The 24,902-nt window shown below is 34.0% G+C and overlaps 2 protein-coding genes across 12 annotated transcripts; one reads left to right on the top strand and one right to left on the bottom strand.

Moving 5' to 3' along the window:
• Positions 1-761: 761 nt before the first annotated feature.
• On the top strand, positions 762-7,577 carry LOC147401237 (1-deoxy-D-xylulose 5-phosphate reductoisomerase, chloroplastic-like). 11 transcript variants are annotated; one of them, XR_015178372.1, is made up of 6 exons: positions 979-1,348; positions 1,488-3,217; positions 4,128-4,214; positions 4,317-4,431; positions 5,145-5,219; positions 7,005-7,577. XR_015178372.1 is itself a non-coding variant. In XM_086442438.1 (5 exons), exons 2-5 carry the CDS (start codon positions 4,192-4,194, stop codon positions 7,036-7,038), a joined length of 243 nt encoding a protein of 80 aa, XP_086298564.1. In that variant the 5' UTR covers positions 774-1,348; positions 4,128-4,191; the 3' UTR covers positions 7,039-7,577. The 11 variants fall into 11 exon arrangements, 2 of the variants coding, with proteins under 2 accessions (XP_086298564.1, XP_086298563.1); XM_086442438.1 differs by lacking the exon at positions 1,488-3,217 and having other exon boundaries at positions 774-1,348; positions 4,317-4,427; XR_015178371.1 differs by having other exon boundaries at positions 975-3,217; positions 5,067-5,219.
• Positions 7,578-9,132: 1,555 nt separating this feature from the next.
• Positions 9,133-21,589, bottom strand: LOC147401238 (NAP1-related protein 2-like). The gene is made up of 10 exons (XM_086442436.1): positions 21,362-21,589; positions 20,603-20,725; positions 20,416-20,466; positions 20,118-20,189; positions 19,854-19,967; positions 19,698-19,759; positions 13,462-13,522; positions 13,192-13,248; positions 12,996-13,040; positions 9,133-9,606 (listed from the first exon to the last, which is right to left on the bottom strand). The coding sequence occupies exons 1-10, from the start codon at positions 21,488-21,490 to the stop codon at positions 9,544-9,546; spliced, it is 777 nt and encodes a 258-aa protein (XP_086298562.1). The 5' UTR covers positions 21,491-21,589; the 3' UTR covers positions 9,133-9,543.
• Between the last annotated feature and the right edge of the window lie 3,313 nt (positions 21,590-24,902).

The raw sequence follows: 24,902 nt of genomic DNA on the forward strand, positions 1-24,902 counted from the left end.
CCGATGCTGGGTTGCCTAACATCAAAAAAATAAATAACTAAAACAACTTTCAAAGTAATGTTATTCTAGAAACTTATAAGTACGTAACGACTCTTGTCTTAAAAAGTTACTTCATCATTTTCGTAACGTTAACTCAAATAATCTAAAATGCTTGGCCCACCTCTCCTTTTGACTGGTGAACCTCAATTATTGAGGTGGATGGATTCTATCTCCACTTATTCGCCACCATTCATTATATTATCCTTTTCTTCGGTGAGATTTGACGTACCCCTCATTGTTTTACTGAATATTTAAGATGTACCATCATCTATTTCAAAACTGATGATACACCCTTGACATGGTGTCTTCCAAGATATATATACAAACACCCTCACATGGAACCTCACTTCCAACTTAAATACCCTCACATGCAACCATTTGCCAAAAACTCTTTGATTTCTCTATCAATTATGAATCTGTTATCTTCAATTTCTTAAAAGTTTCTTTTATTTATTATACATTATGTTCAATCCATTGTCCCCATCCTCTCATTAAAAATCATTGATTTTTTGTTTTTGTTTTTCGATATCTCCTAAATCATTTTTTTTCTAAACAAATCAACTTTAATGATGAATTTTGAACTTAAGTTGTAGAATCAACACTCCCTAGATCTTATTAAATTAGCAAAGTTGGCACTTCAAAAATCATTTATTGTCTTTGAGGTTTGAAGGCTCAAAAAATAAAATCTTTTGAGTTTGAAGATGAGGGATAAAAAGAACACCATAGATGTTGAGGACGAGGATGAATGATTTTGGAAGGAAAATAAAAGGTATTCTTTTGACTAAAGATTGAAGATGAGGGTATGTAGGTCCTTTTCACAGTCTCAGAAAAGAAGACTGAGGTCAAGGGAAATACTAAATATTTACAAAACCCTAGAAGGGTATGTCAAAAGTTCAACTCTCTAAGGTCTAAAATCTGAAGTAAACCACATATAAATGAGAAAAGAAGACGTCTTCCTCTTCGCTCTGTATCTGTGTACCCATTTCATCGCCTCTTCTACTTCGCTTTCTGTTTCATGGAAGAATTACTCATATTTCCTTTTCTTAATCTATCCTTGGGAAATCTGATCTCTTCAATCATAGAAGAGATTGGATCCTTTTCTGGTGTTGAGGAAGATTTGGAAAAAATTTCAAGTTTTGTTTCAAAAACTCGATCCTTGTTCCAAGAATCTGAGGAAAAGAAAATCCACTCGTACCAGCTGAAAGATTGGATGAGAAAGCTTAAAGATGCAGCATATGATGCCGAAGACGTATTGGACGAGTTTGCAAACGAAGCTTTAAGATCTAAAGAGGAAGGCGAAAGGAAGAAGGTTTGCAATTTCTTCTTGTCTTGCTTTAGTTCAAATCCGCTTTTATTTCGACGTGAAATAGTTCATAAGAAGAAGAAGTTAATAAATTTGTTGGTATATGATGGATCTGTTTCAAAGGAACGGTTTGTTGTTCTCGTAGTTGGTATGAGAGGTATCGGGAAAACAACTCTTGCTCAGCTTGTTTACAAAGATGAGAGGGTTGAGAAGCATTTCGACCTAAGAGGATGGGTTTGTGTCAGATGATTTTGATTTGATAAGAGTGTCAAAAGCAATTATAGAGAGTACTGCCAAAGAAACATCCAATTATGATAAATTAAACTCACTCATAGAACAAATTCAGAAAATAGTGAGTGGGAAGAACTTTATACTTGTGTTAGATGATGTATGGAACGAAGATTCCAACAAGTGGAAAGTCCTAAGAATTCCCTTGGATGTGCGGCAGAAGGAAGTAAAATCATTGTCACCACCAAATTTTATAGCAGTTGGTAAGGAAAATGTAAAAAAGTGCAAGGGTTTACCTTTGGCTGCAAAGACACATGTAGGCTTCTTACAAGGTACGAAAGAAGAAGAACGAAAATTAAAAGATATTTTGTCCAGTGAAATATGGAAATTACAGCAAGTAGGGAAAATGATATCTTAGCTTGAGTTATCATCATTTGCCCTCACATCTAAAGCAGCTTTGCATATTGTAACAGATCTCCCAAGGATTATATATTTGAAAGGCAGAAAGTTTTCATATTGTGGTGGGACAAGGTTTTATTACATCCTTTGGAGGGGATATATAATGCATGATCTGACACAATCAGCTTCAGAGGGTGAATGTTTTAACATTGAAGATGACAAACTATTTCAATTTTTTGAAATGGCTTGGTACTCATCATGCAAATGATCCAACAATGCAAAAGGCTACCCACACTACTAGTGGTGAGAAGAGCATTTGCAAAGTGGTACAATTCTTAAATAGTTGCCTGATTCAATAGGCAATTCGAAACACCTATAATACCTTGATCTCTCTTATATACATAAAAAGATTACCTGAAAAACAAGTATCCTTTATAACCTGTATACATTAAATCTTAGTGAATGATGTGGATTTGCTGAGTTACCAAGGATACAAGAAACCTAATTAACCTACGATATCTTCATTTTTATATATATAACATTCTTTCGACGTCACCAAGCAGTGGGGGATTAACATGCCTACAAATGCTACCCTTGTTTATCGTAGCCTTTCTTATACTTGCCATGACGGCATTGTCATGGTTGGTAATGCTTTCCCATTTTGGAAGACCTTTGTATCAGATAAATCTCAAATTTAGTGGAATGGGGTAGCATTCTAGAGGATGATATCCCTTGCCTTCGCAGACTTAATGTTCGGCATTGCAGTAGTTTGATTGCACTTCCAAGGTTTTTGCTCTCTCTTCGTGTATTGACATTGCATAGAGTTGGTGCCATTGGTAGCGGATGAAGATTGGAAACACCTCCAATCTATGGTAAAATTAGAATTACGGAATTGTCCCCAACTCATTTTTTAACCAAATGAGGTTCTACAGCACCTGATATCTCTTCGACACTTGTCTATTGGGAGACTTCCTCAACTCAAATTCTTGCCAACGGGCTTGTGGAACCTTGTCTCACTTAAAGTGTTGTCTATCAGTATGTCCAAGTCACAAAATCTCACCAGATTTGGTACTGCCTATCACACTTCAATTTGTCCACATTCTGAAATGTCCATTGCTATCACAAGCGTGCAAGGAGGAGTGTGGTGAAGAATGGTTCAAGAATCACACATTCTTGACTTTAAAAATTACTATATTATTGACAAGGACTTTGTCATGTTGAAGACCAAAATCACATATTTGTCTCCAGGTATCATTCTGTTCCTTTTTTATTTAAATTTTGAAGGACTTAAAATCCTTTGACACTTTGCTTGGATTGCTCTTTGTGCTTTATTTAGTCTTCCAATGTTTGGATTGCTCTTGTAGTTAACCTATTCTGCAATTGGAGAACACCATTTATTTATGAATAAGGATCCAGAACGGTGACCCGTTCCTATGGCATAAGAACAGTGTCTACATTGCATGTTTTGGTAGGAGTTTTAGATACATTGGGCTCCTAACCAAGCCATTTTTCTATATGCCAAGCAGCCAAATGTGTTTATTCTCCAATAAACACATGCCACATAGAAACCTTTTTTTTTATAAGAATGGGACACCGTTCTGGGTCGTGATTCTTTATTTATTTGTACGAAGTTCAAACCATTCATGTTTGCAAAATGGGCTGACCCTCTGCTATGGCTTGAGAGCCAGCTGTCAGCCTTTTAGAGAGGTTATAAATATGTCAGAAGCGGACACTCACAATTTTCAGGGTAATGTCTAAGTTTTGACATAAAAGGCTGACTGCCTATAGCAAGGTTTAAACTGTCCTACCAGAAGAATGTTTCAGTCAAGGAAAAAACCGATGCTATGTCAGCCAATAAATTCCTGAAACATTCAATGCTCCAGGGTCAATATTTTGACCGATGGTCTACAGAAATATCATCATGAGCTTTTACATAAACTGTGCTTCCCTATCAATCATCGGTTAATTTCTCGTCCCAGCTTGTAAACCATAAATGGACTTGCATCAACTTAACTTATGTTGCCCAAGTCATTTTATTTGATCCCCATAGGTAAAAGATTGGTGGTGTTTTTGTTTCTTGAATAAATGAATTCCGGGTATTTGTTGCACAAGTTCCTTTTTTCCAGTTACTTGAGGCATCATAATTTGGTATTTTCAGACTTTGGAAATAGTTGCAGAGAACCTGGACAAGTTCTGAGTTTGTGCACTTGAGGCTGGCTCGAATGTCTCTCTCCTTGCTGATCAGGTGATAAAGAAAGCTAGGAAAGATAAAAGTTTGATTTCAAATTCCATCAACCCCTACATTGAGTTTGGAATCCTTGATGTAATAGTATTTATCATTGAACAGGTCAAAACTCAAAACCTTTAAGCCTCAGTTGGTTGCTGTTAGAAACGAGTCGGAGGCTTTAGCTGAAGCTGGACACAAGCCTGAGACCATAGCAGGAAAGCAAGGAGTCATGTAGGTTAGCTACATTTTTTTTCCTCCCTAACGGCGTAGATTTTTAGCTAAAACTTCATTCTTTGACATATGCTTTTTCAATAAATCTTCAGATCGCTCGCAAACCACATGATGTCACAGTAGTTAAATGAATTATAGGTTGTAATGCTTTGAAGGTATAGAGTTAGGTGCAAATCCTTTTGTTTTATCATCATTGAAATTTCTTCCTCCCTTTATGGAATATTGAGTAGGATAATGTACAGCTCAATAGAAATGTTTACCAAATGTTCTTCGGGAACAAATATTCAATCTTTTTATCATTCTAGGCACAGTAGGAGTGACAATAGGTAGAGCTTGGTTGGGCTCACCCCGAAACTTGAACAAACACCAATAAGTCGGGTTAGTTAAGGTCAGGCTACTGGGTCCATTTATGCTTCCTCTTGCACACTCATAAAGTAAAAAATAAATAAATAAATACTATGCAGAATCAGAATATTCTGTAATTTTCCAGCTATGAAAGCATATTGTACGGATATTGTTCCCAGGAATTACCCATTTATGTTCCCGATTCAATTCATCTATTATAGTGATAAAGCAGAGATAAGTTTTGCGTTCTTTTTTTTTTTGTTTGTTTCTTTAAACATTATATGCTCATATCAGGAAAATAAAAAATTGCCGCACTTCCATCAATTTTGATAAGAGAAGCTGAGGGAGATCTTTCATTCTTTCTATCTCCAGATTCTCCACTGTATTCAGGGTGATGGAGGGTGCACCTCAACACATTCTTTTGACCGCTTCGGGCATGGCCTTCAGGTGAAAAATCTTAATCAATTCTATAAATGTTTTATAATTTTATTCAAGGTCTTGTTGGTGTGTGCCTGATCGGGAACGAAATATAAAAAAATTAAGAGTTATGTGTGATTTTCTTTTGAAAAGTTGAAATGTTTTCAGTAAATGCTTTTCAAGTGGGCATTGGCAGAGTCTGATATTTTTTCCTCTCCTTAGATTTCTTTTTCACGAATGCAAGATTTGTAAAAGGATCAGAGCAAGACAGATTTGAACTTGCTAATGTTATTTTCTTATTTAAGAATGTGCTATTATTCTTTTGACAGTGTTGTGATCATCCTCTTCATCGTGGCCTGTTGATATCTCTGATCTCTTTCTTTCACCACTTTATGGTTTCATTTTATAAAGAAAAGAAAAAGAAATAAGATTTGAAGTCTATCAAATAGTTTTGCATTTAGTGGTCAAATTTTGGAAATCTCATCGCATTTGCAACTGTACTGTATGCGGGAACCCAACATTCTGAACCTATGGATCCCAAAATAGGGAGAGCACTATTCTACAGTTTTGTTGAATCTTCTCAAAATTCTTTGACAAAACCTCCTGTTATGGCTTAAAAGAGGTAATGCGAGTTGGGCTTTGTAGCCTTTTGTCACCATGGTCGTCATATCTGCAAGATATTAAGCAAACTTCATTAGAATTGATAAAATTGAACTTTACTGATAATGGTGTTTTATCTCTACTAATCAATGCACTATAAGAAGTACAAGACCAGAGAGAAAAAAATCAATCTTAATTTCCTATTCTAATCTCTTAATTTATGCCCATACTTTAAAACTCAACTCGGCTTAGATGTCCATCAAGTCGAGTCAACTTTACGACTCATGATTGGTGTTTTGAGTTTTAGAGTCCCAGACTCTGAGCTCTTTGATGCACGGTTTTGCATCTCAACGAAGATTACCTACTGACAGAAGACGAGAATTACTCATTCACCAGCATTTTAGCACTTACCCCGACCTCATCTTCTAAAAAAAATAAAACAGGAAAATGAAAAAAAAAAAACCTGATGGTTGCTATCCACAATATCTAAATAAATTTGGCTTCTGTTTTTATTAGAATCTTCATGAATTTGCTGTCAGATATTGTATGCTACATTATAGAAGTGTTAACATATCTTTGCATACAACTAATCAATGCAAATGTTCTATTTACCTGATAAGTAAAGGTATGATGCTTGAAATAAGATTGGAGGATGAATGAATTGTGGGTAGATGGGATTGGGTTTGTAATATAGCAATTTTGTAAGGGGTCTGGACTTGTTTGTCCCTTGGTTTTGGTCATATCGATCACCCTTTTTCTTCTAAATATAATTCTCTTTATCTATAAAAAAAAACAAAAAAAAAACAAAAACTGTCATGTTACTTTTCTAATAATTGGTGCTCCCCAAGTGTTTTGAACCTCACAATTGTAGATGCCTCAATTTTTTTAGGATTATTTAGTCACATGCACTGAATTCAGTGATTCGTATGTGTTGTGGTTACCAATATAATTCTACACGGTTATGGCTTACTTAGTTAGAGTTCATTTTCTTGTTTACACTATATTTTGTAATTTGGCCTTGACCACACACCTACAACTAGAGTAATAAGGTTGGGCAATCTTTTTAATTATTCTTCTTTTACACGTGGGTGATAGTCATATTTGTAGAAAAATGCAAATCTCTTCCTCGTGTGTGTGTATTGCACTTCTAATTGCCTAGTTATTAATATCATTTTCAGATTTTACTGATGATACGGTCTGTAATGGATGTCACAGGGAAATGTGCTACGCATTCACAGGACCTCCATAATGAATGGCCTCTCCTTGACAGATTCTTGTTTTTCATTCATCTTGAGATCGGGCAAAATCTCCAACACAGTTCTATTTCTTTAACTCCTTGGACATGTATTGCCTAGAGTCCAACAATACATGCCTCATATTCAACCAAATTGAGCTTTATAGAAATGAGAGAATAGGAATTGTCTAGCGCACACTACATTCCCTTTTCTGATTGACTGCTCCTTTGAAAGATGGCCTTCATGTCTGATCTGACTCAGCCCGATTTGTGCTACCCATGGTAACCAATACTCATGGATGTATGTACCCATCTGATGCTACTTCTATTTCTAAATAATTCCTTAATAGCTGCGTATAATTTTTTATGGACTATGCCACAGCATTTGAGCCTTGAATCTGCAAGGGACCATATGGATCCAAATAATTTGATGAACCAATTGTCTATTAATATTCATTTTTGTATATTTTCAGTTGAATCAGATAATGTAATTTTCTATTGTCACGCAATGGTAAACATCATATGTATTTACACAGAAAACTTGCTTTGCTTAATGCTGTGTGCTCACTCTTTAAGGACTCAAAATTACTTGAGCTTTTAGCATGTTTTCTGGAACCAACATCTCAATTCCCATAAAAAGACTGGCTTTATATGAAATTTTCCCAATGAACTGGAATCAAGGACAAGTATCAAATAATTTATAATGGTTTTATATGGTTTTTCCTTGCTACTCAATGCTTAATTTTCCCAGGTGGAGTAAACCCTGCGCCCTAAACTTTCCTTGCTATTAGGTTTGGAGTGGTTTGTGCTATTCAGCTTCAAAACAGGCCTGATATGAACCATGGGTTTGAAACGGGCAGCCAAGCAGGTCAGGTTCAGGTATCCATCTGGCCTGCTCAGTCCATGTGCTTCCCTGGAGTCAGTATTCTAATTGTTTAAAACTTGGTCTCTCCAAAGATAATTTGTCCATTAAATGGCGTAAATTCGCAAAGTTTTACACCCGCAAATATTGAACTTTCGGGTTAACAGCTTCTTTGGAACACCAGTGTTGTCCCAAATTAGTGACCCAAGTTTCTTGGCAATCAGAGGTCAATTTATTACTGAATAAAATTTCATCATGATTTGAGATGAAAACTAGCAAGCATTGAAAAGCCACAAATTTTGATTTTTAAGAGGATTGACAGGCACACCATGCAGGCTCGAAAAAAAACGTAATGAAGATGCTGCACAGTATTGCATAACTCAAAAGTCACAGCCAGCAATTGTCCCCCATGAATGTCAAGCTTTGGACCTAAGTATCAATAAAACCTCATTTCATCAATAGAAATGAACTACATTGCCTAATCTGCCCAAGAAATTTCATACCTTCCAATAATCATCGTCCCTTGGATAGCACTACACACAAGCTTTTGTACAGCTTTGAAGAGAAATATTTTTTTTCTTCAAAAAAATGGACCCAAAATTTGATGACTCATCAAACCGATCAAAATTTTTTTTTTTTTTTTGGTGGTTAAGAAATGATATTACCCGTGCAAGAAATCAAAACCCAAACCTTCCCAAATGCGAAGAAAGACTAATCGTTCAACTTGCAAAACAAGTCCCATCAGGCTTTTAATATAAAAATGGGCTAATTTATTTAGAGAGCTATTTCCACCAACTTTTGCTAACATAACACCAACGGTGCAGTTCTTTGGTAATTTACATAAGAATTGGTGTGGGATTAACAGCTCTTTTATTTAGGAATTGATCTCCATAATGAAACCATTTTTGACAAAATCACCCATTTTCCATGTAGCAGTCAAACAATATTTTGGTCAAAGGATTAAAAAATTTACACTTGAAAATGATTCTTTTGGGAGGTGGGGAAAGGCCTGAGTTCTTGTGGAAGTATCATCCATCTGTCATCTCAACATGTATAGAGGAATGCTTATCATGGGGTGAAGGTGGAAGCTTTCAATCAATCCACCACATCCCAACCAGGCTCAACCCAGCCTAAACATTTTCAAAATACAGAATCATGAATTGTAAAACAATACAAAAGTATCCATTTAAAACAAAGGGCACATCAATACCTAATATGGTACGATTATAAGGTACGATTGTTCTAAGTATCCTGCTAAAGGAAGAAACCCAATATATATATAGCTCATATATAACCAAATAAAGTTACTCAAGAAGCATATATAGCTTCAAACCCAAAAAAAATTTCTTTTTTTCCCCACCACCACCTTACTCTACCAACCCCAACATACCCCTCCTCATCTAAACCTTTAACCTGCACAGTTTACCCCATATGAGAGGAAAGGAAGAAGACCAAGAAAAAAAGAAGCTTCTAAAGAACAACGGTAGCAGTCAGTTGGATAAAAGATAGAAGAAACTAAGCTGATAGACATTTAAGAAGTGTCATCATTCCCTATAACACCTAGTCCTTCTGCTACCATTTGTAGACTTTTCTTCACATTAGCCATAACTTACGAAATGAAAGCCAAACAACATGAAGAGGTAGCTACATCGAGATTTTTAGTTGTCTTCCTCCTCCTCGCCATCCTCATCGTCATCATCCTCTTCAAAACCATCCTTTTCCTGAAAACATGCACAAATCAGAAAAGAGGGGGAGGGGCGTAATTTAACAAAATATGATGGAGATCATATCCCCATAATTAGTTGGCCTTGCCAATCGTTCTTTTGATGAGATACTTTCAAAACAAGATGCTTGAACGTTCCTTGGAAACAACTGAGTCCTAAACACACATTTCCTAGACCTTTTGCTTTGCACAAAACTAAGTTTTAGTTACTCAGTAGGTAAATCCTTCCCCAATTCTTATCACACAACATCAGATGTAGTGAAGTCATTAAAACAAGATAATACAACATCTTTCAGTCCGGCAATGAAGAGCCCCATTATAAACATCATGATAGAAGTAGTTTCAGCTTTTCTTTATTTCATAGCAACCCATTTGGTGAAATAGGTAAACATGCAGCTGTCATCCAATCAAATTAATCACTAAGCAAGTCAAGCCTCCATCAGATTCTACTCTATCAAAGAATAACTAAACCAATAGAAATTCTATCTAACATTTTTTGGGTACGTAAAAGGCATTGTATTAAAGAAGAAAAGAATACAAATGGAGCTTCAATGACAAACCACTACTTGAATGTTGCATAACAATGACCTAAAGAACAATTTTCTTATCGCTGGTTTGGATAATTTACAACTGTTCACCCATGAGTATTCTATATTCAATCCTTAACTGCAGTTGTTGATTGAAATTACTAAAGATGACTGAAAAATGAAAGGGAATATGCACGATAAGCAAAGAATCTTTAGTAGGAAGAGTTCATCCAAGCTCATATGAGCTCAATGCCCTTTTGTATAAGCAATCTATCCTAGATATTCTACAAACTCTTGGGTTTTCCTTTCAATCTTGCCTGAAATTTCATTGACCATATTGACATAGTGTAGCAAACTTAGTTGGATTGACCTCTGTTAAGCCATGAGTGTAATTTTATATTTTCATTCTCAATTGTGATTATGGAGAGTGAAGCTTACAAGTTGTGGCACTGAAAAACAGATACAGTGCTACAACAGAGATCACATGAAAGAACACAAAAAGTAGAGATATTTGATGACATAACAAATCTCACTTCTGAATCTAGTAGTTCACAGGTATGTAGACAACAAATTTTATCTTTTATGCAAATCACAGAGAAAAAGAGAAAATGTCGACCATATATACATTTACAGAGTCGGGCAATGGAAAAGAGTGAAAACAAAAAAAACAAAAAAAATACAATAATGTCCCAGGGAAATAAATAGAGGTGGATTAACCACAGATTAACGTAATTGATACTTTCGTATATAACATACATTCAAAAGAGGAAGTTCAAGTATAATTCAGGAAAAATTCGTTCAAAAATTCAGTAGCCATAAAAGCAAACACACATGTATTTAACGTTCCTTCTGATTTTATGAGCATGACGATGTGTATAATTCATGAATAACGCATGATTTATTCTGCTATGCTAAAAACTGTCGAATTTTTATTGTTCATTATCCTAAACTATATGATAATAAAATAAGGAGTTTGATATTGAACTTATGACGTGTTTGATTGCAAGCAAATCACTGTGGAAAATGTTTTTCCTTCAATAATCGGTGTTTGACAGCAAGGCAAATACAAATCTCGTGGAAAAAGGATTTTCCTTATGCACGAGATTTGCCTTCAGTGGCGGCAAATCATTTCTCACCCCTCCCCCCTAGGAAAATGATTTGCCACACAAGAAGAAAATTTGGTTCACATAAATGCCCATAATTTTTAGTTTAAAGTTCCTATATTCGGATCATTTTGCTAAAAAACCAATAAAATTGAAACCCACGACTCTATGATCCCTATTTTTAAGGTGGTTAGTTATTAAAACTAAAAAATATCCTTTTTATTATATAATCATCAAAATTCCCCCTTATTTGTATTTTTAATTACAAATAAATCCTTTTGATACATGTGTTTTTCACATTCCACCTTCTAATTTAATTTAAAAATAAATAAAAACTTAAACAAAGAGAAAACATAGAAGACTAGGAGGCAGTAGAAGACAAGGAGGCATTTTTCAATTAATTTTAGTTTAATTTAAAATAAGCATATTTTAGAAAAATTTTTAAACATTACTTTGTAGTATTTATTTTTAGCATTTTGAAAGTGTTGTCATTTTTTAAGAGAGCTGTTATTGGCACCCTAACTTTTACTTATTGCACCAGTATTAAAAAAAGTAATAATAATAAGTGAATTATTGAGAATAAGTAAAAGTTGGGGTGCCAATAGAAGCTCACTTTCATTTTTTTTAGCCAGATTTCTATTTTCTGTGTTTATGATTTTATATGAGCAGAAACCATAATTGTAAACAACCACCGAAACTGTTTGAAAAAGTGTTATAATGTTATGTAATGTTGAGGTTATAGTTTTGAGTCAAACCTTTGCACGTTTGAAGATTGTGTTTTAATCTTTAATTGGTGTCATAAATAATTTAGGAAGTTGGGGTGTAATGAGTAAAAGTTGGGCTGCTAATAGTAGCTCTTTTTTTAAATGTAATTTATTTAAATGATTTTTTAATTTAGGCAGCAAACCTAAATAAAAAAATCATTTAAATAGTTTAATAAATGAATGAGTATATTATCATTTAAAATCACTAATTAAGTTTATTTTTAGTATTTTTTTAATTTTATTTTTATCATTTAATAAATTTTAACATTTTTTAAATGTAAAAAAAAAGGTATTTCATATATTAAATGATAAAATAATATTTAAAAATCTGAAACATAAAAATTAATCAAGTTTTCCACATGATTTTCCATGATGTGTTCAAGCGGTGGAAATGGATTTGCCTCTAAATCATTTGCCAGGTAAATATTTTCCCTGCAATCAAACACACCCCTAGGTTAATATACAAGAAACATGATTCATCCACGAGCTAGTTGCTCATCAGGTTATACTTTAGCGTAGGTTTTTTGCTCCCCTTTGTGCTTTCTTTTCTTTTTTCTTTTTTCTTTTCTTATTTTCTCTTTCCTTGTATCAGGTAGGTCTTCTCAATCTCCTTTCTTTTGAGGTTAATACATTTTTTTTTTTAAAGTAATATAATATTTTCTATCAAGAAAAAAAAAACCTAAGAGCCCAGTTTTATTGATCTATTTTATGACAACAGGTTTTATTGTGGGGCATTGGAGGTGAGTTAGTAATTGTTGCGCTTGTTATGTTGGCATCATATTTCCAATATCACTATAACAAAGGAATGCATTCCTACAATCTGTCTATGGCTACTGTGAAGATTGACAAGTTGTTTTCATAAATTTCAAACCTCAAAAAAAAAAAAAAAAAATGTTCTCCCATTGTTTTTCATGGCGACCAAGACTCATTCACACGTAACAAATGTCTCTCTCCACTAGAAAATTTAAGAGATGGGATTCTATCTTCTTTTACCTCTTCATCATCTTCATCGCCATCAAAATCCTCTTCATCAGCCTCCTGCACCAATTAGATCTTGAATTAGACTTAAGAAAAAAATTGAAAAAGAAATAAAAGAAAGAGAAGAATAATAAATAAAAAAAGCTGGAATATAATTTGTCTCTATAAGATTAGTACATGCTTGAAAGAAAATGACTGGAAAACAACTCACATTGTTGAAAAATTTGAGAGGATTTGGCCATAAATCCTCCTTGATTATATCGGCCACCTGACATTGTAGAAACAAAATTAAATAATAGAGCACAGCAGTGCACAGTTGAATTCCTTAGTGTGAAAGATAAAAAGGGTAAGCAACACAGATGATAAACCTTGTTACCGGTGATTAATGCAACAATTACAAAGTCCCCCCAATATCTCGATGTCATGCATTCTCCACATATATGACACAAAATAATATGTGAAAGAGAGGCATAGAAGTTACCTCATCATGAAATCCTTCTGAAAGATCTTTCTGCTGAGTCTCACCGAACCAGCTAAAGAAGCTGCATCCACAAGAGTTGAAAATGAGAATTGTGTGCACACAGCTAGGCCTTGGCATGGCATCCCGACGATATTGAAATGGTGAATGAAAGGGTGCATATTGTCTAAAATTTAAATTGAATATCAAGATTGGTATAAGAGAATGTGCCGATTTATAGATATGATGTACTTCCACATTGTCAATTTTCTTGAATAAATTCTGGTTCAAACACTACACCATTACCATTTGAATGTCTCTACCTCCTTCCAAAAGTATAACTGGCACCACTTAGCAAAAGAAAGCAAATATTGTGATGCTATTACAATATAACCATAAAATAATTAAATAAATAACAAACAGCGAATATACTCACATAAATTAAAAGTCTACACAGTTAGGTAAAGGGTTAGAAGTTAGCAAGGTGAAGGTTCAAGGGAGTTTGAACCTAGGACGTGGGAACAACACTCCACACATCTAACCAACTCGATCGTCTCAAATTCAAATGTCATATTCTCATTTTTGTCATTTTAATCACAACTATTCATTCACAAACACCATTCCTTCTATTTTCTATAAATTTCATTTTTTTATCATCAATATTCATATGTGCAACCCTTTCCTTATTAACATAGTTAGATTTTGAGCCTTACTTAGGGTCATTTTGCTCAAATGGATTACGACATCAGAAATCCAACACCACAGCCCTCTAAGTTTCATCGAAAAACTAAATCCAAGGTTTTGAAAATGGACAGCTACCGAACTTCCACATAACTCCCAAACTTAAAAAAGGAATTCAACGGTTAAAAATAATTTTTTCTTCAAAGTTCAAAGAATTTCATCCTCTACAACTCTGAAGCATCGGATTGTGTTTTTGGATGCCAAGAGGTGAGCCCAAAAACCCTTATTAAGGGTTAAATCCTTACTAACTTAGTAAGGCTAGGGGGACTCTATTCATATTCAAACACTACAATAAGTAATTTAAAGAAAGCTATTTTGAGAAGAGACTTCAATTAATTTTTCATCTAATGAAGATCAGAGAATGAATGTGGTGCAACTTCTTGCATCAAAGTTCTACAAAATAAACGTGTTACTAGACAACCAATCAACTCAACATGTTGGTTCTTCAAAAGGTCGACGACACATTTATGGTGATAGAAACCCCGACATTGAGCGACTAATCAAAGATTATTTTATTGAACCTTTCTTTATTTTATTTTGGCCTTTCCCTCTTCACTGTCACATACTTTACCTTTCTTTATTTTATGAGGAAGATAAAAGTTCATATTTCTTATCGTGCCTCTAGTTTGGCCAAGATATCATTCTTTCGATACTCATAATAAGCTTTTTCTCAATGCTCGATGTTGAAAATATTTATCATCATAATTATGTCATCTTTCTCTTTTTGTTTCCTTTCATTCATCTCTTCCATCACTTTTATTTTTCTTTATTTTATTTTGGCATTTCCCTCTTCATTGTCACATGCTTGATTGTTAAAATTTTCCATTAAATCACAAAAATGAGAGCTCGTAACATCTGCAACCTTGTTTTTCGAATGTAATTCTTTTTCGACTTTCCTTCCAATAAACATTTTAGTTCCTAGGGAGTCAATGCTACATCTCTATGGATCTTAGTCGGAATCAAGAAAAACAGGTATTTCAAGAACTTGAACGAATGAAGATGAGAGGGGACTTGTCGTAAAATTTCCCAACAATACTCCAAAGAAAATTTGATTTTTTCAATCTCATGCTACAACAATTTTGCTTGAAAAATTTAAAGTTGGATTGAAAAATTAGAAATGTAAACACATGTTAATTATTAGAAATATAAATGTAAATCTCATCTTGTCTACTTCAGTTATTCAACTTTATTGTTTATTTTCAATCTTTGTGAGGTAACCACGAAATTTATTACAAATCCATATTACACCACAATGAAATTGGATGGAAACTTGTGTTTGTCAAATTTAATCGTTAATTATTAAAAATATAAATGAAAATCCCATTTTGTCTGCTTTAGTTATTCAACTTTGTTGTTTAATTTCAATCTTTGTGAGGTAACCACAAAATTTATATAGATCCGCATGATTACGCCACAATGAAATTGGATAGAAACTTGTGTTTGTCAAATTTAATCGTTGGTGTTGTCGATGTAATTTTGGAACACCCAATTCCAAAAATTGATTTGTGTATACAAGTTGTCAATAACTGGATTTTGAGTACTACTCAATCAAGCATTGCAAAAAATTCTTCTTGAGCCATCATAAATGATTTTTCCCACTTATTGAATTGTTAATTATCTTTCTTATTGAAGAAATATTATAAAAACAAAATAAAATCCAATAGAAAATGGAACATGAGAAATCTCTAATTTCATAATATATTTATAATAAAAAAATTCATTAAAATGTTCTTGAGGGCAAAATTGTCAAAATACATTTAAAATAAGGTTTATAGCAATTTGTGGGTTCTTATGTAAATAACCATCTATTTTAGAGTCATTGGTTTGGCTTTATAAATGTTGTTAAAAAAGTCAAAAACTTTAATTTTTCAAAAAACTAATGTCGTTGATGGTAATTTTGTAATTAACATTGTACAAGTCATTCATTATCTCAAATTTTGAGATATGCCAAACTTGATTCAACATTTGAACTCAAGTTTGGAATATTCTACATTTGTAAAGATCGTTGGAGTAACTATTTCGTAATTCGTGTTATATTTTAGAATTGTTACAAAAATATAGCATGTTTGTAATGCTTTAAGGTGTTATATCTATTCTTGATGGGTAAATAGCGTCGTACTATGACCGAGCGAAAGAAATGGAGTTTGACGTCATGAAAATAAGAGTGAAAAGACACAGATTTTGATGTGGACAAGATTCCCAGGTTTTTCATCCATTCACTAGAGATCATACCAAAAGAATCAATATTCATTGGCAATAACGATATCAACATTCAAATCATGGTTATAGATCTTTAGAGTATCAATAGAGGAGATGATAAAATCATCTCCTTCACAACCCAATGCTCTGACTCCTTCAAAAAGACCTTTCCATTATGTTGTGATTTGCCCATAAAAAATAGTATAGCAACTTAAAGCATCTCCAACGACGTGTTATATCCTCGTAGCAATTCTAAAATATAACACAAATCACTAAAAAGTTGTTTTAACGATAGTCTCAAATATAGAATATTCCAAATCTGATTTAAATTATAGAATCATGTTTGACATAACTCAAAATTTGAGATAATGGATGACGTGTGCAATTTTAATTAAAAAATTGTCACCGACATTAATTTTTGAAAAATCAAAAATTTTGACTTTTTCAACAACATTTATTGGTTATTTATATAAATACCCACAAACGACTATAAAACCTTATTTTTAATGTATCTTAAAATTTTATCCCTCAAGAACATTTCAATGACAAATTTTAGTATAAAAACACTATGAAATTAGAGATTTCTCGTGTTCCATTTTATACAAAATAATTTTTCTCTACAACATAAAAGACAATCACCAATTCAATAAGTAGAGAAGCTCATTTACGGTAACTCAAGATAACGCAATTTGCAATGCTTAGTTGAGTATCACTCAAGATCCAATGCTTGGCAACTCGTAGACACAAATCAATTTTTGGAATGAGATGTTCCAAAATTACATTGATTGAACAGACACAAATTTTTATCCAATCTCATTGTAGCATAATCATAATAAATTTCATGGGTATTGAAAATAGACAACAAAGTTGAATAACTAAAATGGACAAAATGAGATTTTCATTTATATTCCTAATAATTAACTTGTATTTACGTTTCTAATTTTTCAATCCATCTTTAAGTTCTTCAAACAAAATTGTTGTATCATGAGATGGAGAAAATCAAATTTTCTTTGGAGCATTGTTAAACAATCTTCCAACATAGTATGAAATGAAAAGACCATGCTCATCTAAAAAGACAAACCTACAATAAGCCTCATCTCATCTCCATCCTCTCAAATTCCTAAAACACCCGTTTTTCTCGATTCTAACCAAGATCCAAAAAGATATAGCATCGATTCCCCAAGAACTAAAAGATTTTAGAAGGAAAGCCGAAAAAGAATCACATTCAAAAATCAGGTTCCAGATGTTTCGAGATCTCATTTTTGTGATTTAATGGACAATTTTAACAAACAAGCATGTGACACTGAAGAGAAAAAAGCCAAAATAGAATGAAGAAAAGTAAAAGTACTGGAAAAGATGAATGCGATGAAGCAAAAAGAGAAAGATAACATAATTATGATGGATATTTCTAACATTTTTGCCAAACTAGAAGCATGTTTAAGAAATATGAACTTTTATGTTCTTCCTCCTCCATTATGATGTATTTTATTTTACACAACTTTGAATTTTAAGGAATTTGAAACTTTTTGAATTTTTATTAATTGAAACTTTCTAAAATACCAAACGTCACATTAAAAGTATTTTAATTCAAAACATAATAAATATTTGATAACATATACAATTAAACACTCATTCAAATCAATAAATATTGCAAATGCATATAATTAAACATTCATTCAAAGCCTTTCTCGTGACCACATGTTTGAAAAGGTCATTGCGGAGTATATGATGAATTGCAGAAGATCGAATCATACGGTGACGATCAATGAATAAAAATGTCGACTCTCGTAACACTTGAACTTGAGGCTCTTTGTCAAGTGTATCATATTCATTATCAATAAAATAATCAAGTTTATTTTTAATGATCATGTTATGCAAAATAACACATGTATTCATGATGTAACTAAGATCTTCATGACTCCAAAATTGACCTGACCCTCGTACAACAGAAAAACGTGTGTAAAACCCCCTAACATTTTTTTTACATCTTTGCCCATTGAGGATATATCCCATGGGAAAGATAATATCCCATAGTTTATTAGTGACCATTGATGATGTAGTTGATGAGAGGAACACAACCTTCAACAAGCTCCAAAAAGACATGGAACCGATTAAAAACAACATTGAGATAATTGTACGACCCAAGCATACCAAAAAAGTATGTCATATCCATAAGTCATACAACACTATTGTCTCGAGAATGATTGTCGGTACATTGTTCATGCCACGCAACCGAACATTTTTTCCATTTCCAGTGCATGTAATCTAAGCTCTCCCAACATTTCAGAACACCCACATTTCTTCCTCTTATAGAAATCTAGCAAAATCTGCCTCTTTTGGTGATCTTAGATATTCTTCTTTGAAATTGGAGACGATCATTCGACAAAATCTTTTCAAAGACTTAATTGTCATACTTAAACCAATTCTTACATATTCATCCACAACATTGACAAACTTGCCGTAAGTAAACATCCCAATTGCCACAATAATTTTGTATAGATAGGATAACACGATATTTCCATTAACGTCATTTTTTAGGATGAAATAATCATATTGTTGGGTAAAATTTAGGAAAAGAAAAAAGAGTAGGAACGCATTCGAAAACGACTCCGAAAAATATTCACTGGGTAGACAAGATTCTCAATGAAATAATCTTTAATGAGTCACTCGTTACCAGAAATTCTATCACGATAAATATGTCGTCCAAGAAACCCTTGGTATGATTCCAAGATCTTATCCTTCTATCCGATCTCTTTTTCTTTTAATCTTATTTTTCCTTTTTTTTATTTTCTTTGAATTTTCTTGTTCTTGATTCTTGAATTCTTGAAATATTGAATATTGAATTCTTGAAACCCATTTAATTCTAGCCTTAATCCTTTCCCATTTTCTTTAACCCTTATTCCATTAATCTCTTCTTCGAATCTACCCTATACTCTATATCTTAACCCCAAACCAAATTCTCCTAACCCCCCTAGTATTTCATCTTCTTCCTTCACCATCTTGTATCAATAGCTAAAAGCAATTTTGGCATTAGCATTAGAGATGCTCTTAAACTCTTATTGAACGAAATGGAAAAAAAAAAAATATGAAAGCTTTATATTCAAACTACTCTAGTGGAATAGAGATAGAAGTAGTCTAGCATTGTCAATAAAGCTCTCCAGTTCAATTAGAATTTGGTTATCGAGTGAAAACCATTATCAACAAACAGATCAATAATGCCAAATTAGTAAAAACAAACATGAATATTCACAATAAAAAGTAACCCACATCACTAATAAACAACTGATAACTAAAAGTATAAATAGGGTAGGGAAATCAACCTCTCATCAGAAAATGGTCGTTTTTTCCCTTTTTCCTCGTGAATTCCTCCATTGGCAATATCCTTCAAAAATTTTACAACGCAAGGAAGAAAATTAGACTAGTAATTGAACAGTGATTAATATTTATACCTAGGAGTGGGAAGAAAACGCCCTCACCATGCCCTCCTTCCACTTGATTGCCGTGCCAGTTATCTTAGTCGTCCCTTCATCGGAGAAGAAAAATGTCTTTGTGAGCTTTGTATCTTCAAAGTAAGGGTTGGGGTTGAAATTCTGTATGTTAAAAATGCAACGGCATTACTAACAATGTTAACATCTCCATCCTCTACCACAACACCCAAAAGTGAGGAGTGGGGAAAAAAAAAGGCAAACCAATCACAAGTGAAGATCCAATATAAGCTAACCGAGGGAAGAGAAACTCACAAATGTAATAGAGTACCCTGATTTAACATCTTTGAAATCTTCAACATCCAGAGAACTTAGGTACTTGAAAATCTACGTCAAAGAAGAAAATTGCAACTGCAAATTTTATTTCTTTAACGCCTATATGAAGTCCAATAATAACTTGAACAATAATTTCAGGCTTCAATATTTGATTCCATTATCTTGATTCTCAACAAGATAAATTTATATTTAATATATATGTAAGAGAAATGGAGGCAAGCAAAAAACTGCTGCCAAACATGCCAATTCATGTAGTTTTTAGAAAAAATAGCCAAACCTTCTGGTCTTCCTCGTTCAAAAGATCACCAAGTGCAGGATGACTCAAAAACTGCGGAAAAAGAAATCTTTTACAAGTCAAATGGATGAAAGAGCTATAGCTGGAAAAATAAAGACATCATAGGGGAAAGTTCAATACTCCAAGAATGAAACCAAAAGAAAAAATAGAGAAGGGAAGGACCACGCACGGCAGTTAACCAGAAGTCGGGGATGGCCTTGATGATTTCATTCCGTTTAGTATACACAGGTCTACGTATCTCATTGTACTTCTGCTCAACTTCCAACACTTTGTCACTTGCTTCCTCATTGACCTATTGGGGAATTACAAACCCAATAACAATCAAGCCTAATAAACAATAGTCTATATAACATCTCTAATGGTTCAAAATTATTCATTCAGACTCTAAATCCATGTGACCCAACAAAATAAATAAAATATCTCTCTCAATTTCATTTTTTGAAACAATAATAGTGGAAAAATGCTCTCTCTCTCTCTCTCTCTGAGAAATGCTATATTTGGCACAGAACTCTCCAATGTTCCGGCTTAAAATGGCGGAAAAAACATCCAACCCAATGCAAGTAGTGTGCCTCAAACTAAAGTAGCTATATTTATTCGTTCTTATTGCAAGCAAAAGCCGAAGACGGTCTCGCCTCTATCTTTCAGACACTTTTCATAGCTCGATTGGTTAATATAAGAGAGGCTGAAACGCTAAAAAATGCAAAACAAATCGAACAAAATGACCAAGAGCTTCCACCAACTGAATCCAAAAATCTAAACAAGACTCTCTTTATCCAAAAAACAGAACAAACTCACAAAGAGAACCTCCGATACTCAAAATAAGAACTTGGGAGAAGGAAATGTCGGAATTTAACAGCCAAACATCATTGACATCTCTCTCTCTCTCTCCATCTCAAAGAAAAAAAAGAAAAAAAACTCGAAAACTCACCTTCTCAAGCTCGTCTTGTACTTCCTGCAACTTCTCGATAGAGAGAACGAGCTCTCCATCAATGTGATCTGAATCTTCATCTTCACCTCTCTCTGCAACCTTTAATTTCTTCCCCTTGTCCGCGCCCATACTGGCAAGCTTCGCAAAACCCTAGTTTCCTAATCTTCTAAAACCCTAAATTTCTCTTTTAGGAGAGAAATGAAGTGGTAGTTGTTAAACTGGTGAAGTAACAGCAAGGGTTTATAAGTTATAACTTATAAACTAATAATTATGGCGAACTCCTTTTTCTTTTTGGTTTTTATTGTGAAGGATCTCCAATGATTCTGAAATCTCAATGGTGAGTGGGACCCACGTGTGCTACCAACATGTCAGATACGATGGATCGAAACTCGTATGAACCATGAACTACTTAAGCAAACCCTAACCGTAGATCCGAGGAGAGTTCCGTTCATTAAGAATTGATAGTGTGATGCCGCTATAACGATATTTATTGTACCACGTGGGACCCACTGGTTTAGTTTTAGTGCAAAACTACAACGTAATGCATTGTCGCCGTCATATAGAAATGCGACTGATGGCATGCTCCTCGACCTAGGTTTTGTCTGAGAGTAATATAAAATGACACAAATGCCCTTTCCTTCGACCTTTTGCACAAAAAAAAACTACTTGTTTTTTGATTTGCCATCTTCAAGTTATTTATCCTTTTAGGGTAAATTATTTTTAACATTGTCCACGTCATCTTCAATGTATTTTTTTAAAAATCCTTTATTTTTCACCAAAATACTATCATTCTCCTTTTCCAAAAATCTTTTACTTGAGGTTTGAAGGTTAAATGAGAACACAAAACAGTAAAAATCTCATCTTCAAACTATTAAGCTTTAGGATAAACTAATTTTAATCCATTCAATTCATTGTCTTTAATATCATTAGAAGGTGGCGTGTGCAAATACGCATGTATTAACTTACCTGTAATTTAAATTCAAATTAAAAGATTTTTTAAGATTACATAGTAAAATGAATATTATTTTGTAATTTTAACAAATAACCACCGTCAATTGCAATATTCTTAGTTTTTGACCAAAAATAATAATTATAATACTAAATTAAATGTACATCTAGGATATTTATGAGATTCAAAATTTGATGTCGAGCCACTTTTACTCCGCCTTCTCTCATTATAATACTAAAGATTTAGAAACCCATGATTTTTCTACCTAAAGGTCTAACTTGTCTTAGTTTGGGTTGGATGTAATGCCGATATATTGTGGATTATGAGATCAACAACTAATCCATTCAGATTTTATTTCAAATTGAGTTAATGCCAATGTAGTGTGGATTATGAGGGAAAAAACTTTGACGCGGCCATCCCGCTTCTAAATTTCACACGAACCCTCTTCTTTGGATTACACGTGGCATTTCTAAGGAAGTATTAATGTAATGACGAAAATAAATATAAAATGACATGTGTCTTGTGATAAGGTCAGTAATGGTCGGAATTGGTGTGACTAATATATTAGAATTCATCCTTGGTTCTTCTTGAACAACAGTCTCCTCAAATGGTGGATCAGTTTCCTTAGCCAAATTTGTACAATTGGTTAGCCCATTAGGAATTTGAAACATTGGTTGGCTCTCATGGGTTATCTCATTTGAAAATTGAACATTCTCTTTTTCTTCTAAGGGCACAATAAGCTGACCTAGTTGGACTTCCATCGTTGCTTCAGTTGGAATTGTAACCTCATTGGTTTGAATTTGAACTTCAATTGAGACAGGGTTATCAATTATTGATGGATAATCATCGACATCTTCAAAAGAGTAGAACTGGTCACTAAGGTTATTTTGAAAGAATGGTGGATTTTCTGGGATTGTGATATCCTCATTTTTGAATTTATCAAAATTTTCTTCTTCTAAGGATAACGCTAGGTGACTCAGTTGAGTTCCTATGTTGACTAAGGCTTGACCCATATCCCATTGTTGTTGATGATTTAACAACTGTTGTTGATGATTTACCAACATTTGTTGATGGAGCTGTTGTTGTTGGATTAACTGTTGTTGTTGAATTAAGAAAGCAGACATCATAGACTCTAATGACGACGATTGAGGAGAAGACAAATATGAGTGAGTGGATGTTGGCTCAGGCTCTATAGCTCTGTAATCGGAGAAATGTTGAGAATCATAGGATTGTTGGGAAATTATGGTTGGATTCATCATCGAGGTGTTATGCAAATAAAAAACCTCATGGTTACCAAAATGACTACCCTGAGTGAACTCGTTCTGACACGGTATGGAATTTTGGGGAAACAAATTATCTACGTGGTATGGTTGGTCGAACGAACTGGGTGTCGGCATCCAATACGAGTTTTGAGAATGATGCATATTGGCCTATGTAGCATGTAGCATGGGCTGACTCGGACAATGCTCGGGAGAATGACCATAATTATCACATAAGCCGCACAAGATCAATGATTCTCTCCTAAACTCCATGACGATATAAATTTGCTCGAGGTTCTGTATCTACTGTAACATACACTATGGACTTACACACAAGAGAGGGAGGAATTCACACGTAATCACTGGGTTCCTAAGACTAGACAGCTCCTAACTGGTTCAAAGGATTAATCAAAGCGTCCAACCCAAATCTCTGAAATCGGAACAGCCAGTTTAATCTCCAGAGGAGAGGTGGCGCACAATGCTGAGCAAGGGCACTCTTAGATCACCTCTCGTCTTGAATAGACGTAGTCTATCCCCTGAATTCATGTAGAACTGCAGGGCAAGATTGCGCTAGGCACTGTTCACGATCAAGAAGTGCAATTGGTGCAACTTTTGATTAGCTTTGCTTAATGAGCTCGATGGAACCTAGAGTCCAGTCTAACCAAATTTTAATTAATTAAATGGCTGTGAATTCAATTTTCCTAAACTGGCAAGATATCGGTGATGAAATCCGATTCTTATCTTATGGTGCCATCCTCGTAAGGGTGCCCTTATTACTAGGTGCAATCCAATGTGTACAGATTAGTCACTCAAAAGCAATACAAAAACTCACTAGCGAGTGATGCGTGAGTGTTTCGAAATTTACCTCCCGTTCTAGACGGGGGATGATCGAGTTGAGTCGACTCGGGCCACCAACACCAAATTTGGTGTACGAACCCGAGGGACTGAGATAGTTTCGTCCCACTATCGTCCGTCCCTAAATCTATTACAATCCGAGCCTTCTCAGATGAAATTAAAAATTAATACAAGTTCAAGTTCCTAATACAAGTTGGTTTCTAAACAAAAAATAAAATGCAGAGAAATTTGAGGTTGCTGATCTTCTTAGTAAGGAAATCAATTCAATGGATAAAATTTTCACGTGTCGCCTTTTTCACCAATTTTCGTTAACTTCCGTTGAGTCCTCCACCTGAAAATAACAAATTTATTCAAATCAGAATACTAAGGAAAAAAATCAATATGATCATTACAATGTTCATGATGTCAGAAACTTGTTCAACAAAAATCAGCAGAAAATATTTTCACGTCACCGCGGCGCACCAAGGGGCAACCGCGG

This window comes from Akebia trifoliata, chromosome 5 (genome assembly GCF_017979445.1).
Source record: "Akebia trifoliata isolate Shusen 1 chromosome 5, ASM1797944v1, whole genome shotgun sequence".
In the NCBI taxonomy this organism is placed as follows: Eukaryota; Viridiplantae; Streptophyta; class Magnoliopsida; order Ranunculales; family Lardizabalaceae; genus Akebia; species Akebia trifoliata.